Source organism: Camarhynchus parvulus, chromosome 9 (assembly GCF_901933205.1).
Source record: "Camarhynchus parvulus chromosome 9, STF_HiC, whole genome shotgun sequence".
NCBI lineage: Eukaryota > Metazoa > Chordata > Aves > Passeriformes > Thraupidae > Camarhynchus > Camarhynchus parvulus.
The window spans coordinates 1,385,332-1,403,806 of NC_044579.1; the positions used below are offsets into that span (position 1 = coordinate 1,385,332).

The following is an 18,475-nucleotide window of genomic DNA, read 5'->3' on the forward strand; positions in this document are numbered from 1 at the left end:
GGGACTGAGTTCTAAAAGTTCATTTTCCAGCCTTATTGCCAATATTTTGGTGCCCTTCTCAGCCTGGCCGTCCCCCGTTGGCGCTGGCCCTGCCTGGCCGTGCCTCTCTGGCCCTTTCAGCTGGCCATTATTGACATTTTATTCCCAGGCTCAGCAGATAAACGTCCACATTCAGCTGGTGGAGGTGATTATGTGGGGCTGCCACCAGAGAAACCCTAAAGCATCCTATTAGCAGGGCCTGAGCCTGGGAATAAAGGCCCCAATTACGGAGCGCTGGCGAGGCCCTCCCGTGACATTAATGGTGTCTTTATAACCTTTTTCACTTCTGCTGCCTCTGACAGAGCCACAGTCACAGCCGTGGCTTTGCCCTTGGCAAGCAAAACCTCATTTGGAGAGGATAATAAGTATTTACTATTTAGATGGCTGGCAATAAAATTTCTCTGAATGAGATTTTACGGAGAAAACGCAAACTGATTCAATTACTTGCTTTAATGGACTGGGGAGACCTGAGATAACAGTTTGTGGAAACTCCAAGTCTCATGTTTAGCTTTTTTCTTTCCTTTTTATTTATTTATTTAATTTTTTTGTGTATGTGAAAATAAAACTGATTCTTTTTCCAAGCAGAAATTACATCATGGAATCATTAAGGTTGGAAAATACCCAGCATTTCCACATTTACCATTTTCACTGGAAAACTTAATCCAACTTTTCCCTGCGCGTCCCACGATATTTTTCTCATCTTAAAAGTGGATAAAAATCTCAAATACTGACAGTGTTGTAGCAGCAAAGAGTGTTGGGAATCCCTAAATATTCTTACAGAGAATTCCTATCATCTGGCCTTAGGGTGGAATGGGGATGTCAGTTGTGTCTTAAAAATTGATATTTCTTGTAAAGCCATGGAGAATCCACTCCCTACCAAGGCATTGTGGGACACAGCTGGGTGTGTGCCAGCAGAAGGGATTTCCCAGGTGATGTGGATTATTTATGGGATTTAGGAAAAAGTCCTTTTAAGGACAGGTATGAGAAACCGTTACTGAAAGTTTTTGGGTTTCTGGTATTTCTAAGCAAAAAAGCAACTTGTGAAACTGATCTGCAAACTTTTCTTTATTCTCTACTATATCCTAAACCCAGCTGTATATTAAATAAGTAAAATCACCCCGATCTATGTTTTAAAGAGTATTTCATTTTATGTCTGGATCCAGGATGGATCTTGGAGAGCCAAATTCAAAATTTTGGAAATCCTTGAATGTGTGTCTGTACCAGACCACCAATTCATTATTTTCATTTATTTGGAGAATTCCATGTTGTTGCTGGGATAAAATTAATTGAAATTGAATTAATCCATATTAATTATCTTAAAATATTTCTGTATGAGCATATCTCACAATTTACTGATTGTACTGATTTACCCCTTTTATCCCCTGACATCAATGTGGATTTTTCTCTCTTTTTTTGGGAGTTTTTAATAATTTCATGAAATCTGTGTTTGTGGCATTAGGGAGCACCAGGGACAGCACCAAACTTGGTTAGTGCAGCTCTGGAAGAAGACACAGGATAATATTTCCTTCCCTTTTTTAACCATCAGTCACTGTACGGAGCCACTGCGCCAACAAATTCATAACCTCCTCTGTATTTGATTTTAAAAAAATAAACCCAGCCAACTTTTGCTTTCCCCAGTTCAATAACTCCCTAGAAATGTGCTTTTATACAGTGTAACTCACACAATCCTGCACGGGCTTATAAATTGAAATCCCACTTTTTTCGGACGTTCCTGCCTGGATGACTGATGGCTGTGTGTATTTGCCATAAAATTTTAATTATGACAGAGTTATGAATCACTGCTCTTGCTGGTTAAAGTGTTAAAAAATGATGGGTTTGTTGTTTATTAAACTTGGGAGCGTGGAGGAGGAAAATGGAAAAGCTTTGGAGTTGTGTGGGCTGGATCCTGAGCTCGGGTGTTTCCTCAGGAGCAGATTTTGGATGTGCCCTTCCCTCCCTGGGCTCTGCTGCTGCCCAGGGTGACAAATGCTGTTAATTTGATTGCTTTAAGCATCCCTGGTGTCCTGGGTGGGGTTTGTATCATCCCATCCCTCGGGATCAGGCTGTGGCTGCAGGAATAGCAGAGCACTGCTGCTCCTTCCCCGTGTGGGCATGGGGATAAAACCAAGGGGTTCACTCAGAAACACCAAATATTGAACAAATATCAAGGGGCTAGGACCAGAGCTGTGCAGAACTTTCAGTGTAAGGTGGTTTTTATTGGAAGTGTCAGGTTTTGTTACCAATGTCAGTGTGTTTCAACACAAATTCCCTTAGAACATCATAGCGCTCGGCATTTCCCAATTTTTTTCCCAAATTTTAGGCAGCAAATGTGTGCAGCAGCACCTGATGTATTTGGCATGTGAGGGCTTGCTTTAAAGGGCCCCACTTTGACTTTTTCTGCCTTAAAATCAGCTGTATTGGTTTCCTCTTTGGCCTGGCTGGCAGGGCAGGGCTTTTCCACACAGCCAGAGGAACAGCTTGGAGTGGTTGCAGGGTTTTGGTCCCTGGGGATGATCCAGGCTGGGCTTTTCAGGGATGTGCTGCACAACAGGTTGGTGCCATTTGGGCACGAGCAGGGAGAGCACCTGGGGGAATTGGGGATGAATGGGGGGAGCTGGGGCCCATTAGTGCTGCCCACTCCTGCCACAGGCTGGGATAGGGCTAAATGAGTTTTAAAGGACAAAGCTGGGGGATTAGAAAGCCCTTTATGGTTTGATCCATGTGCAATTGGGCCTGGTAATAAGGAACAGCCCTGTTGCACTGTAAACGAAGGGAAAAAATTCCAGAATTTGAAATACTTGTCATTTGTATTGTAATTTCAGGAGTAGCATCTCATTTTTCTTTCTTGTGGACATGAAATGTTGTTTGACAGCATACTCTATTTGCAATTATTCATATTTAAATGGTTTAGTCACCTGCTATGCAAAGAAACTTTGAACAACAACATAAATAATTCTTGGAAGTTGGACTGGGTGGCCTTGAAGGTCTTTTCCAACCTTAATGATTCTATTGGTTTATTTTTAGTAAATTAAGTTTAAAATCAAAGCTCAGCTTCATTATTCATTTCAACTTGATGTTTTTGTTAGTCTCAGTGAAAATAATGGATGTGTGTGTTGATGATATTTTTTAATTGATTTGGCTGGTAACAAAGTAGTGAATGTTACTGTAACAAAGGAAAATACCAAAATATGAAATAATAACTATTAAATACTAAAAAAAATCCAGTTGGTGGTGTAAGGAATCAGTGGCACTTGGAGGAAACCCATCCTAAAGCTGGGGTAGGATTAAAACCATTAACCTCGCTCGCCTCGACTCCCTCTCTCCGAGCTCCGAATTCTCCATTAGAAAGGAGGCTGAGGGATCAATATGAAGATCTGTTAATAATGTGATATTAATTAGAGTAATCAAACCCACGCTTGGAGCATGCCAGCTGCCGGGGAGAGGGAGCAGAGCAGAGCTCCCTGTGCTGTCCATGGCTCTGAGCTGGACAATTCCCAGCCGGAGCCACCGCTCTCCTCCCATGGGCCTTGGGCTGGGGGCAGCGGAGTCTCCCAGCCTGGCTGGGCAGCCATTCCCTGCCTGCAGAGCTGGGATGGGAGGCTCCAGCCCTGCTGGGGCTGCCTGGGCATGGATCAGCCCAGAGATGGGAGGGGTCCATGGGGGGATGCAGGACGGGATGCTCGGAGCGCTCGGAACGCAGCTCCGGACATGGCAGGGCTGGAGCTGGAGCTGGCCTAACCCTAATCCTAACCCTAACCCTAATCCTAACCCTGCCCTGTGGCCAGCACAGCCCCTCAGCCAGCACTGCTCCATACCTGCTCTCACCACAGGGCTCTAACCAGCCTGGCCTGGGTACCATTGGCTGGGGGCTCTTCAGAGGAATGGAAATCCAGTATTGGCAGAAAATAGGGATTAAAGCAGTTCAGTGGGTTTTGGAGGTAGTGATTACCCTGCTTGCAACATTTGTACAAATTGTAAAAATAATCTTTTAATATTATGACATTTTATTATAATATTATAACATTATACATAATATATTATACATAATATTATAACATTTTCCAAAAATGTTATGATGGAAGTTATCTGAAAAAAGGGGTGATTTAAAAAAAAATAATATTATAGAATCCCTGAATGGTTTGGGTTGGATGGGACCTTCCAGACCATCCAGTTCAACCCTCTGCCACCTTCTGATGGACACCCCATCTCTGGAAGTGTCCCAGGCCAGGTTGGACAGGGCTTGGAGCAGCCTGGGACAGTGGCAGGTGTCCCTGCCCATGGCAGGGGTGGTGCTGGATGGGATTTAAGGTCCCTCCCAACCCAAACCATTCCATGCTCTATGCTTGGGCAACTGAGCAGTGAAATTGAAAGTGTGATTAACACAATCATCTTCATTAAAAAGCACAAATTCCATATAAAGTGTACCCAGGCATCCCGTGGGTGCACATGCAAGTTCAGGTTCCTCCTGATAGATGAAGGATGGGCACCTCAGTGGTGCTCTGCTGCCAGTCCCACACAGGGATGTGCATTCCCTTTCCTCATGGTTAAAACCCTTAAACACCCAATGACATTTTAATATTTCAAGTTATTTCTGTTCTCTAAGAATGAGAGAAATGCCCTCCTGAAGTACCTGGCAGAGCTCTCCCATCCACAGTTAAAGCTGGCTGGAAATGAAACCTAATTGGAGAAAGTTTATGGAAGTTGTGGTGTTGAATAAGGCTGCTTATTTATTACTTTGCTACAGCTTTATACAAATATATGGATGCACATGTGTCTGAGGGAAAATTATGCTGTCCAGACTTATGAGAGCCAGTTGGAATCTCTCAAGGCTGCAGATGAGCAGTGGGAATGCATGTGTATATTATCAGCTCCGTGCCCTTGGCGGTGACTTCCTCCCTGATGACAAATCTTTCTTCACTCCTCTCCTAGAAATCAGTGCTTTGGTGGTTTTCTCTCTTGGATTTGTCTGTTTTCCCACTTGCTCTAATGGGCTCTACTCAAACTTTTAAAAACAAGCGTTTATTTGAAATACACGAAGCCACACAGTACTTCAGAAAAAATGTTTGCTACCCCAAATTCCTTCCTGAATTATTTAAGCGCCACTGCAGCAAACTGTTTACTCAGGGATGTTCAGCCTGGTGTGTAGTAGGGGTGTAGTTTTCTTTTAATGCAGTTATTGAATTCCAGCCCACAGAGCCTCTGGCGGGGTTCCAGGAGCGCTCTGCTGCGCCGAGTGAAGATAAATTGTTTGTTTTCAGCAGCATTTCTTCATCTTCATCACTTAATCTGCAATGAAATTTTACAGCCAGCCACTGAATATTTAAGCAATATATTACCTCTTTTATCCTGGGGGAGTATTTAATGAGGCTGAGTACAGCAAATGGTTATAGGAGTTCAGGGTACAGGCTGGGAACGTGGAGTTTCCCATCCCTTTCTCCGCCGGGATGTTCCCAAGGCTGCCGGGCTGCAATCGAGTGTGTGCTGGCATCGCCTGGCAGTCCTCCCCACAAACCTTCCCTTGACACACGCTCCCCCTTTTGGTGCCAGATGTCAGGTTCTTGTGGCTGCCTGGCTCATGATTCTGCAGCTCCAGCTCGGTAAATCCTGGGACTTTGCTGCGCCTCCACCCCGAAGTTTTCCAGCTCTGAGTTTTCCACCTCGTCCTCTCCTGATTTTCCAGTTCAGTATCTTTGTGAGTTAACACTCCTTGCTGCTAATATTCTTTTTCTTTAACCGTGTCTTGATGTTTATGCACTTACAGGGTTTTAAAAAGAACTTTAAAATGTGCTTTTTGATATTTTTTGTGTTCTGTTGCTTCACAAAGGTTTTTTATTAACATCGTGGTCAAAGTGGGAAAGGATCATACATAGGGTGAACAAATTTCCTTCTTTCTTCAAAAAATCCTCAAAAATGCTTCCTTGCACCACTATTTGAATATTAATTATGCTCCATTCTTGATTAAGTATGCTCCACTTACACAGCTTTATTCCTTATGTTTCCACTCCTGATGTTTTTATTGGGTTGGAAAACAGGAGCTGGAAATTCCTGGAGCCCTCTGAGGTGCTGGGGCAGCTTTGGCTCCTCTCAGAGCTGTTCTGCACTCAGCTGTGTGTGCTCTGTGCTTTATTGCTTCCTCCCCACAGCCACAGGAGTTGTCATCTACTTGATTTTCACTTAACGTGGCCATTCCTGACGTTGGGAAATTGGCAGATGAAAGAAGGGCTCGTTTGGAATCAAAGTTTTGGGAGTGAATTTTTCAAGTTTGCTGACAAGCTGTCAGGCTGAATTCTGCCCTTACCCCAGAAAGAAAAGCTGACTGTCATTGCCAATCTACAGCCTGTAATGACAATTGTATTTGAGGCACAGTGCCTTTTTTTTCCCCCAGAAATCATTTAAGTAATTTGTCTTTGTGGTTATATTTTAAGCAAGGAAGTGTTTTTTGAATTAAAATGATTTATTTGTGGAATTAAATGGAGGAGCTGGTACGTTTTCATGTGAAGGTAGGTGGGTAGTACAAGATCAGGGTGATTTCTCATGGGTGGTGGAGCTGGGTGGCTGGCAGATCCCATGAGGATGGAGTGTTTTGTGGGATGTGGGGTGGGACGCAGTCTGTGGAGCTGCAGGGCTTGGCTAAGCTCTGCTTACAACAGGGAGGGGGTTTGGGCTGAGATCCTCACAGGAAAGGGAGCACTGAAGTCACTGAGGAGGAAAAAAGCAGCCTGAATTTGTCCTTCAGAGTTTGTGTGGTGGCTCTGACAGCATTTCCATCGGGACTGCAGGGCCTGGGCAGGGACACCTCCCACCAGCCCGGGTGGCTCCAAGGCCATCCAGCCTGGCTTCCTCCTCTCACCTGCTCACCAGATCCATGGCAGCCCTGTCCATTGTCCTCTCCTTTCTCCACCCATGGTGTGCCAGGGGGTAAGAAACAGCTCTGGAGCAAATACTGCCTGAAGGACAATTTTAATAAATTTAATTAAATCAGAGTTTTTCTTAGGGATGGCTTCTTGGTTTTCTGGTTGAGCTGGGAATTATTCCTGAAGGATATAGCAATAAGAGCATTCTTTACTCCATCAACTTTTATATATGGCATTTATTTTTTCGCTCCTAAATGTTGCTGCTTCTTTTGTCTCAGTAGTTTAGGGGCAGGTTTAACTCCAGGCCATCCTTTTACTTTCCTCAGCTCTTTGTTCCTTGAGGAAGAGGAAGCTCTTCCTTTCTCATCAGTTGGAGGAAATGGCCTCAAGTTGCACTGGGGGAAGTCTGGATTAGATTTGAGGAACAGTTTCTTCCTGGAGAAGATGTCTGGCTTTGGAATGAGCTGCCCAGGGAAGTGGTGGAGCCTCCATCCCTGGAAATGTTCAGGAAATGTGTGGATGTGGCACCTGGGACAGGGTTAGTGCTGGATCAACAGCTGGACTTGATGATCTTAGAGGGCTTTTCCAACCTTAGTGATCTCCTGATTCCATGATTCCCACCCCTCTCTCCTTAGAGAAGCTCCCCTGGAAGGTGCCGTTTGAGCACTTCCCTTGGGATCACTGAGCTGTGCTGAGGACTGGTGTCCTCCCCAGGGCTGAGCAGGAGGTGACAGGAGCCACATCCAGTTCTGCTGTGTCCCTGGGGCAGCAGATCCCAGCTGAAACAGGGCAGGGTTAGGAGATGTCCAGGTGGATAATGTACAGCCTTTTCTGGGATGGACACAAACCCTTGGAATATTTAACAGCAGCCCCTGCAATCAGTCAGAAACCAATTAATCCTGAGTGTTAAACCCTGTTTTAGGTTGGATTTTTCCTCCGGTGTGCGTTTGGGGGGGAAACTGTGGGAGAAAGAAAGAAAGAAAGAAATTAGGGATGCACTAAATAATGGATGAATGTACCTAGCCAAGAGCTGCTGATTAAGTCTTCTTTAGGATTATTATTATAAATAGGGAGTGCCAGATCCTCAGCTGGAGTAAATGGGCTTGGCTCAGCTCAAGTCAGTGGAATTGTGCCAGCTTGAACTCACTGAGGATCTGGCCCTTAATTCTGGAAAAGGAGGATATCTGGGGAGGAGGATGATGGGGGCTGTGGGAAGTTTGGTGATGAGAACACTGTTTTCCTGGTAATATCAGGGAAAAAAATGTAAATGACTATTCTTTTGAATTTTGTAATGAGATTCAAGGAACTACTTGATGTGATTTCATTAGATGGAAATGACTTTTTCCCCAAGTAGCTACATCTTAACCCCCTGCCTGTTGGAAGGGGAATATGCATGGAAAATGTGGTGGTTTATTTAATTTTGTGGCTGGTTGTCTCTTGCACCAGCATTTCTGCCATTCCTACCTCAAAAATGCCTGGATGACCATCACATGTTCCTTGGAAGGAAATAGGAATAAATAGAGTTGATTGTGGAAATCTGTTTCCCACTCTGCTTTCCCACCAGGAGTGAGGCGGGCTGGAATTTCAGATGGCAGCGATTTCAAATCCAACGTGGGGTCTCATTTGGCTGTATTTTAGAAAGGTATCAACAAACCAGATTGTAAAGCTGCTGTTTTGGTAATTGCTTGTAAAAAAACGCAACCAACAATCTATTTCCATAGCAAAGGAAATGCACATTGTTCAACAATACCTGCAAATACAGTGTTTGACCCTCTAGAGTGGACTCAAAAAAAATCCAGTTCTGAAATAACACTTATAAAAGTGGAACATCTTGGGAGGACTAAAAATAACAACACAAAACAAGTTTTTTGTATTCCTAATTGTTCTGACTACAGAATTAATTTCTCAGTCAGAGGGGGGCACAGCTTTTTCATCATTCCAATACCATACAATCCAGCGTTTGACCATTTGGAGTGGCCACATTTATGCTTAAAACCCAAAACCCCACCTTTCTAAGGGGGCTATCTCGGAAAGCCTAAAAATAACATCACGGAGCAAGTTTGTTATATTCCTAATTGTTCTGACCACAGAATTAATTTCCCAGCCAAAGGGGGGGCATGGCTTTTTCATCCCTGCCAGCCTGGAATATTCAGCGTGTCACAGATGTTCATGAATAATGTCCATTTAGAAGCGTTGGCAGCGAGCGGGCGAGATGAATGAAATGTTGGGGGGATCTGACAGGCAGCACGCTGCTTTGTGATCATTCCAAAGTTCTAATAATCTCCCTCACCTTCCCTGCCTGCCTCTAATGAAAGAGAATAGGTGATTGCACCTCGGGCTATGTTCTGCGCCTAATGACTCCTCCAAAGGCGGATTTATGGAGAAAAAATTAACTTTGAATGAGGATTGAATTGGCCCTGACAGGCTGATAGACTGTGACACAGATTCTGTGGCAAAACAGACGTAGCCCTAATTGATTATCAATATTTTAAGCAAAGTGATGAAAATAAGCATTAAGTGATGAGAAAGGCAGTCTTAATACAGGAGGCAGTCACCGGGATCCAGGAAGCCTTTGGGGAGCTCAGCAGAGCAGGATTTCAGCTCTCAGTTCTTCCTTCCCTGCCCAGCACCCCGTGGCCCTCCCAGATCCCTGCCCTGCACGCTGATATTCCAGCCAGGGATGAGCTTGCCTCCCTCTCTGCACAGAGGTTGGTTTCATATTTCACCCCTCTGCGCAGTTCAGCGGGGTTTTGGATATTCTCTCTTTCCTGCTGGGCTCTCTCCCAGCCCTGTGCTGTTCCTAGCCAGCAGGTGAGCCACAAACTGCTTCCTGAAAATGGTAACAATGAATGAAACCTGGGCAAAATTGCCTGCTTGGTGGGAAAGGGTTTATCTTGATTGTTATCTCGGTTGTACCCAATATAAACAAATACCAAATAACTACAAATATCTCAGTTATCCTTTGGAATAAGACAACGTTTGGGTTTTGCCTGTGTTTTTTCAGTTGGGTTGCACATGACTGGGTTTATCTTCTACCAAAAATCCATTTAATATTTGGGAAAACCCTCATGGCTGTGAGACAGATGTTCAACTGTGCCATAACGGAGCATTTATCCCAAAATAAGGAATATTTTCTGAAATGACAAAGGGCAGGGAACTGATGCTGAAGAGGTGAGGAATAGCATTCCTACAGCAGGAGGAATCAGTGGGATGACATCTCCCTTCCAAACACTGGGGCTGTTCCCCTGGGAGCTCAGAGAAGTTTAAAATAACCAGATTTGGGCTTCTGGGGAGTTTTTAAGTGTGGCTGGTAGAGCTGGGGAGGGGCAGTGAGCTCCTCCCTCACCCTCAGGGCTCTCCAGTATCCATAATTAGGGTCTGGTGTAATTAAATTACAGGGCAGCAAGGGCAGAGCTCCCATGTTTGGGAATTGGGTGTTCCAGGTGTAATTAGGGAGGACAGGGAGAGCTCTGTGGCCATGGACACGGTGGACTGGGCAAGTGAGCACCCAAAACATGGATTTGTGGAATCACAGAGCCCCGTGGAGTTATGGGGTCATGGATTAATAGAATCATACTCTCATTTAGGCCTCTAAGACCTCCAAGAATGTCGGTGGTGTTTAAATGTTGGGTGATATGTTACTAAAGGCAAAAATCCAGAAAACCAGCTTAAATCAGGGGTGATAAGAATGTGTGTAGTGGTGTCACTTTTCCTCTGGAACTCGGAATTCCTGGGTGCTGCTCCTGGTGTTGCAGTCAGAGGAATGCTCTGAGCAAGTGGTTTGGAGTTTGTGCTGGAATTTGTCAGATGGATAACAGATAATTTTACACGTCAGCCCATGAATATTCAGTGGAGAGGATTTCCACAAGCCTTGATAAATTTAATATACCAGAGAAAAATAGCATGTAAATTAAACAGGGCCTTGTAAATTAATAATGGATTCCACTTGTATTTTTATATGTGAGCTGACTGAATATTTTATAAGTGCAAAAATGTTTGTGTTTAAGAAAAAAAAAGGTGAAGTCTTTCTGATGAGTGCCGTGGATGGTTGGCTGCATTTTAAATGAGATGTCCATGTGTTTTTACAGCTTCTTGGCTTTCTTTTCCTCAGACACATCTTGTATTTTCAACTCTGAGCAGTTGGAAAGTCCACAATTAGTTTGAATTAAGTTATTTTTCCAGACCTCTGGTGGTTTGCAGTTGTGGGTGTTCTGACACTCCTCTCTTTTTAATTTTGACAGGAAAATGAAATCTCCTTAGTGAGGGGCTGAGTCTTTTCCATGCACCTTCCCTGCTGCTCCCATGCCCTGGGAGAGGGCTCTGCTGCCGGGGCTCCTCGTGGCCACACTCTCCAAAATGCCCTTTCCAGCCCCAAAACATCCCCTGCCCTGTTTCTACCTTGGAATAATCCACAGTTTTCCTGGTTTCCCTTGATTAGCAGCTTTGCTTGGAATCATTTCACCTTGGCACAGTGTGGGGCTGGTCAGGATTAAAGCACCACCCATCCATCAGGGAGTGACTCTGCTTCCCAACCTTGGGCACTTCCAGGGGTTCCATGGAATTTCCATGGAATTGTTTAGGCTGGAAAAGCCCTCCCAGACCATCAAATGCGACCCTCAAGTTGTAAAGATCTTTTAATGTTGTTTCATTGCAGCTTGGTTTGAGAAAAGTGAATTTCTTTCGTTGCTTTTGATGGCACTTGGGCAGTGAAAAACAATATATTCACTAAATTATAATAATAATAATAACAGCATTGAGGAGGAGGAGAAGAAGAGAAGAAGAGAAAGAAGAAGGAGGAGAAGAGGAAGGAGGAGGGGAAAAGAAGAGGAAGGAGGAGAAGAAAAGGAGAAGGAGAGGAAGAAGAAGAGTGGACACAATCCTGTGCCATGTTCTCCAGGATGACCCACTGTGGTTCCTCCTAGCCTGGCCCATTCTGGGATTCTGTGCAAAAATGACAGAAAATGGGAAATGTTTGAAGAGAACCTTTGGTGTTAAATCCTGAAAGTAACTCAGAGTTTCAGTGCCTGTGTTGGTCGTGGTGGACAGAGCCCTGTGAGCTCCAGGACTGCTCTGGAGATCTGTGGGCTAAGTTAAATTGTTGTTAATGAGCGATTTTGTGTGGAGAATTGTCCTCGTGATACTTCCTAAATTGCCCCATTGTCCCTCTGATTAACCAGGACTTGAAAGGCCAAGCTCTGCCTGGGCAGCAGTTTTAACTCGACTTACAAGGGCTGGAAATCAGCGATTTAAACTTAACAAAGACAAGCTAAAAATTTATTCATTGACCAGCAGCATCTTTCCTGTGTGTTTTAATATCTTTTTGCCACTGAGATACCCAATGAATTGTTCCTGTGCAGCAACAAATCGGGCAGGAAGAACAAAGTAGCTCAGTGGAATAGATAAATCAAATTTAGGCCTGGTAGTTTATTGAATCTAAATTGTGCCCAGTTGGCCCATGAGCTATATGAGCAATCCATCTTGTGCTGATAATGGAGGGTCTTGAAATCCACCTGATGTTTGCATTATTAAATTCCAGCCTAATGAGCTCTGCTAATACATATTGAAGACAGTTGTAAGGAGCAGAATGGGAATGGGAGCGGGATAATTTGAAAGAAACATAAGCTGAGCATTTTACATGACTCAAGGGGTATATCTACAATTACACATATCACCAAAATTGAATTTAAATGGAATTTCTATTATCCCTGTCCTTTTACCAAGGAGAATAAAGTGTAAATGAAGTAAAAGTCTTTAGAGTTACTCGTGGTTTGGTTTTATTATGGGATTTAATAGATTCTTGTAATGATCTTCGGTGGCAGAAAAAGTTTTAATATTTCATGGCTTTAAATGTTGTCTAAATATGTATAAAATCGTGGAGATGGAAGCAGCTGTCAGTGCAGTGATGGGATCACTTTGTGACACCCTGGTCAGGTTGTGCATTTTAAGGTGGAGCTGGGGACTCCAAAAAGGAACAAGCCCTTCACCCCCCCTCCTGAGCTGAATTTGGTTTTCATGAATTCTTGCTTAATTCAGGAGGTGCTGGAATTAAATATTTGCAAATCTGACTCAGCTCTCACCATCCAGAGCACAGTTTATAGAGATTTCCCTCCCTGAGAGGGCCTGGTGTAAATGCTGGATTCCTGGTCCTTGTTGGTTCTTCTCTTTCCGGCCTGGTGATACTTTTGAAAACTTAATATTTCATCAAGTATAATGTTATTAGAGACTTATTCTCACTTAGTTCACTCATCAGGCAGTGAGATGGCAATAAAAGAGAATGGCTCCTTTGAGACATTAATGCTTTGGAATAAATGATGTGCTAGAACAGAAATTTAATTAATTTACAGAGTATATTGATAGTCCCTTGTTACTGTGCTGTATATTTTTAATCTTCTTTAACATCTGTAGGAAGGTGTTTGAAAACCCCTGCAGTTGAGCAACTGGTAGATAATTAAGTAATAAGGGAAGAGGTTTCTAGAGGGAAAAAGATTCTTTTTAAAGAAGATTGTTGTAACATGGATTAAGTAGTGCTGCTGTGATTTGGAGTGAAGAGGAAATTGTGTACTACCTAATAAAGTCCTGAGGAAGAGCTGACTCCCACTCTGAACAGAGCCTGCAGCCCTGGAAATACTGTTTTGTTTCTGTTTTATCCTCAAAATAGGCCTGCTGGATTACTCACTATGGCAGCAAATCTGCCCCTTCATGGGTGCACCACGTTTGGTGCAGTTTGGGCTGGGCGGATTGGGGTTTAAAGAAAGAAAACCTCTTAAAAGTCTCTTAAGGGCTTTACTTACCCCAAAATGAACGTGGGGATTTGTATTGAATTAATATTGCTTCTAATATTGACCTGATATTACCCTCCATAATCCCATTTATGCCATTCCTTAACTGTGGGATTGACTTTAAATAAAATTAATGAAGAAATCTGGTCTGTCAGGCACGTGGATTTCATTGTGGGGCCTGCAGGAGGGAACATGAAATTGGGTTTAAAGCCCAGGAAATCTTGTTTGGCAAGAGGTTGTTGACAGCCCATCCCTGGCAGTGCCCAGGCCAGGTTGGACACTGGGGTTGGAGCACCTGGGACAGTGGGAGGTGTCCCTGCCATGGCAGGGGTGGCACTGGGTGGGATTTAAGGTCCTTCCAACCCAAACCAGTCTGGGATTCCATGATTTGATAGGATAAATTTAACTAATTCCAGCTCATTTTCTTCTTTTTAGCCAAAGCAGACGAAGCGTTGAAGGCCAAGGAGAGAAGTGAAGAAGAAGCCAAGAGAAGAAAGGAAGAAGGTGAGGATTGTTCTTTTATTTCATAACAAACTAAAGCCCAGGAAGTCAGAAATTATTATTTTTAAGCGTCCAGGTTCCAGTGGGGCTGTGGGATTTTCCTCCCTGGGCTGATGATGGAATTTGGTGCCCTGAGCTGCTTCTTTGCAGGTGGAACAATGAAACCACAGGGACTGAAATGTCAGGGAGTGATGGGAAGAGACATTTCCAACATCGTGAGGGAGCCAGTCCAAACAATCCAGGAGCCTCAAATCCTCACTGGAGCTCTGTGGAACTGGGTGGGCTTTAAGGTCCCTTCCCACCCAAACATTCTGGGATTCCATGATTTACTTCCAAGAGGGAACTCAGGAAAATTCCCCATTTTTGAAATGGCAGCTGCTGAGAATTTTTTCAAAATCAGAATGTTCTGATCTTTAGTTTGTTTTACCTGGGGACTGTGGGGTGCTGAGAGGAATTCATTGGTGCTCCAGTTAATCCTGCTTGGAGAAGGTTCCTGTGGTACCAAAAGAGGAAATTCAAGTGGAAAAGTGGGATGGCCCAGACATGGCAGGAGGGGGAAAACCCAAATCTGGCTGGAAAAGGGACCAAACCAAGGAGCTGTTCCCCCTCCCCGTTGTGATTCCTGGGTTTTGGAACCAATGGCCCATGGGGAGCCTTTCCACCTGGAGGAGTCCCACAGGCACAGGGATTTTGGGATGAGCTGGTTGGGTCCCACCAGCACCAATTTGCAGGGAAGGTTTGGAAAAATGCAGGATTTTGTTTGTGCTTCCATCCCACTGTGAGTGGCAGATGTGCTGGCAGTGGCTGTGCCAGCAGGGATTGGGAAGGGTGAGTGTGGAAAGGCAGAGGGAACAAAAAAGGGGAATTCATGACTTGGGAACAATGGAATTTCCAGGGAAATGGGGAGGAAAACTTCTCTACAATTTATTCATAAACCATGAAAACTGTCCTGGGGTGGCTTTGAAGGGTTGTGAGGATGTCACAGTGCTGGAAAATGAAGAGAAGATTTTCTCTGAATAACTCAAATTCATCCATTTGCTGGGGAATTGGCTCCCAGTTAGGAATGGAAGATTCATTCTCCCTGGGAAATACAAAGTTTTATTAAAACTGTGTGTGAAGTACTGAAGCATTCCAAGACATCCAGGGGAATTGCATACTGGGAAACTCAGTTTTTGTTAAGTTTATGTCCCATATGGACTCAAAATTCCAGTTTTAGGTAGGTTTATGTCCCATATGGATTCAAAATTCCAGTTTTAGGTAGGTTTATGTCCCATATGGATTTTCAAACAGGACATTTATCCAGTGCTCTGAGTGTGTTCCCTTCCCTGTCCCAGGCTCCACTGGCATCTTTTGCTTGGAAAAAGAGCATTTTGCTTTTTTTTAGTTCTTCCTTCTTCACAACATCTCTGGGTGGTTTTTAACCCTCTTTGATCCCTCATGGGATCCCTGAGGTGGGAAAAACTTTCCAGACCATTAATTCCAAACTGTGATCCCTACCAGAGCACTGAGTGCTGCATGTAGTCATTGAAATTAAATAAGATAAAGCAAAATTATATTAAATTAAATCTTTTTTTTAAGAATTTTTATTTTTCTAGTATTCCGTATTTTATTTCTCTAACTAGAACCCTCCAAAAGGAAATTCCAGCCTGTGACTCCTTTACTCAGGAGCTGCAATAAAAATAATTCTACAAACAAACCAGTCCTCTCCCAACTCATAAAACCTGGTTATTGCCCACCCCATAGCGAGGGTGTCTTAACATTCCTTTTATTGTCATCTTATTGCCAAATCAGGTGTGAGATTAGACGTTGGATGTTCCATGTAATCTGCTCAGAAATCAAATTATTTGACCTCCAAGCCCAGCTCTGCCCCTTCCCGCTGCTTTCCTGTTCAATATGCAGCATTTCCCCAGCATGAATAAAAAATTGAGGACAAATTAGAATCTACAGACAGCTGACCCCAGCTCCAGATTAGAGACTGGGGGCTTGTGCTGGTTTAAATGTTTTAATTACCACAGTCCCTCCAGCCTGGTGAAGGACACACAGCAAAATGCTGATTTTTTTTTTTTTAAGTGACTAAAAAGCAAAGAGAAAAAGCAAAAGGCTCCCCCCGCCTCATTTGAATTTTTCAGTTTGATTACATTTGCACTTCCATTGGAGCTATGCTAATTTGCTGCATGAAATTAGGTCTATTAGCAAAACCCACTGCTTTTCCAGGAGTATTTTCAGTGGTTGGGTTTTCCTCCTTTGGTTTTTGTTTACTTGCTTTGGGGCTGCCTGAAAAGTGACAAAATCCAAAGGGGATTTTGCCACCCAGTTGGGTTTTACTCCAGACAAATTCCAAATAGGTGAAGTGGGCAAGAGGAAAACTGAAAAAAAAAATCAAAGGAAAAATTGGAACACGTTGGATGATGTGAGGGAGAAGTTTGGGCTTGTTTCTCTTAATCTACCACAAATAATAGTATTTTTAAATATGAGTTTAAAATACACCACAGCAGGTCCACATGTGGGGAGGAGGAGCTGGGGATGCATCAGAAAACCAGGAGAAGAAGTTGTTCTGGAATACAGCAGAATAGAAAGCATGAATTTTTACAGTCAGTCATTCCATAGGTGGATGGCTGGGAGGGTGGTGCTGGATGGGGTGGGCGTTATCCTTGTGCCTTTATCCAGGAATTTGGATTTGCATTTCCCGGTGTCGTTATCGCAGAATTTGCATTTCTTGGTGCCTTTATCCCAGAATTCACATTTCCCATTGCCTTTATCCTGATGCCTTTATTGTAGAATTTGCATTTCCTGGTGCCTTTATCCCTGTGCCTTTATTCTGTGATTTGCATTTCCCGGTCCCTTTATCCCAGAATTTGCATTTCCTGGTCCCTTTATCCCAGGATTTGCATTTCCTGGTGCCTTTATCCCAGAATTTGCATTTCCCAGTATCTTTATCCCAGGATTTGCATTTCCTGGTGCCTTTATCCTGTGATTTGCATTTCCTGGTCCCTTTATCCCAGAATTTGCATTTCCCAGAGCCTTTATGCCGAGATTTGAATTTCCCAGTGCCTTTATCCCAGAATTTGCATTTCCTGGTCCCTTTATCCCAGGATTTCCACTTCCCAGCCCCTTTATCCCAGAATTTGCATTTCCTGGTCCCTTTATCCCAGGATTTCCATTTCCCAGCCCCTTTATCCCAGGCTTTGCATTCCCGTGCCTGGCACGTGCCGTCCCAGTGCTGAACTGGTTCCTTCCCAGCCCCGATAAGCTCTGCAACATTTTGATAAACTCCAGGGAAATAAATTTGGCAGCAAATCAGCAGGAGTAGATTTAATTATGGCTCCGAGACCTTTCCCTTTTCTGGCTTAGTGATCCCGAAAGTCCGCGCCTTTCCCTGGGATCCGCGCCCGGCTCCGCTTCCCAATTTGTCCCTCCACGCCGTGATAAGCCAAGCAATTACTGCTTTATTGATTTTTCATCAGGGCAAATTTGAAGTTGATTTTTTTCCCTGCAAAGGCAGGGGTGATTAAGTGTTTCCCGTCGGTTTAGTCCCGGAGAGCTCCGTGGCAGAATCCAATATCCTGAGGTCAACCTCTGCAGGGAGATAATTCGGTGTCTTGGCCACGTGTGAGGGAGAGGAATCAGGGCTACAAATGTGAGGGGATATCTGTGGAGACAGTTTAATTTGTTCCATTTATATGAACAAGTCGTGTGGCACATGCTTGGAAAATATCATTTTGAATAGGCTTGGAAATGAGGCCCACGTGGGCAGGGGGAGGGAGGGCGGGATGCAAACGAGAGTGGGGATGTGGCTGGGAGACAGCTGGCCCTTCAACAGGGAGTGAACCCCATCCCTGGGGGGCATTCCTGGCTTTTACTGAGCTCTCTGTGCTGCTGGCATGACTTTCCTTCAGCAAAAGTGAAATTCTTCAAGTGTTCAGGTCCTTCTGACCCAAACCAGTCCATGGTTCTGTGATTCCGTGATTTTGAGTGATGGAGGCGTCATGGAAGCTAAGTTAGAATGTACAAAAAGCGTGGAGGACTTGACTTTTAGAAAATCCCTAAATTATAAACTCTATAAACCTGAATTAAGAGTTTTAATTTTTTTTAAGATTCATCTTTAACCTGCTGGCCAGGAGTTCTCACATGAAGAATCTCATCCATGGCCGCCACAGAATATCCTGAGCTGGAAGAGACCCCCAGGGATGGTGTGTCCAACGCCAGCCTGCCCAGGACACCCCAACGCACTGATTTCCCTCCCCACTTCCTTCAGGGAGAGTTAAAAGCCTTTCCCTGGGTGTAATGGATATTAAACCACAG

The 18,475-nt window shown here is 44.0% G+C and overlaps 1 protein-coding gene across 1 annotated transcript in view; it reads left to right on the plus strand.

The window, feature by feature from the left end:
• RSRC1 (arginine and serine rich coiled-coil 1) overlaps positions 1 to 18,475 on the plus strand; it is a 73,179-nt gene that overhangs the window by 42,595 nt on the left and 12,109 nt on the right. Inside the window, exon 6 of the mRNA XM_030954632.1 lies at positions 14,108 to 14,176. Coding sequence (XP_030810492.1) covers positions 14,108 to 14,176 — 69 coding nt within the window. The remainder of the gene's footprint in view (positions 1 to 14,107; positions 14,177 to 18,475) is intronic.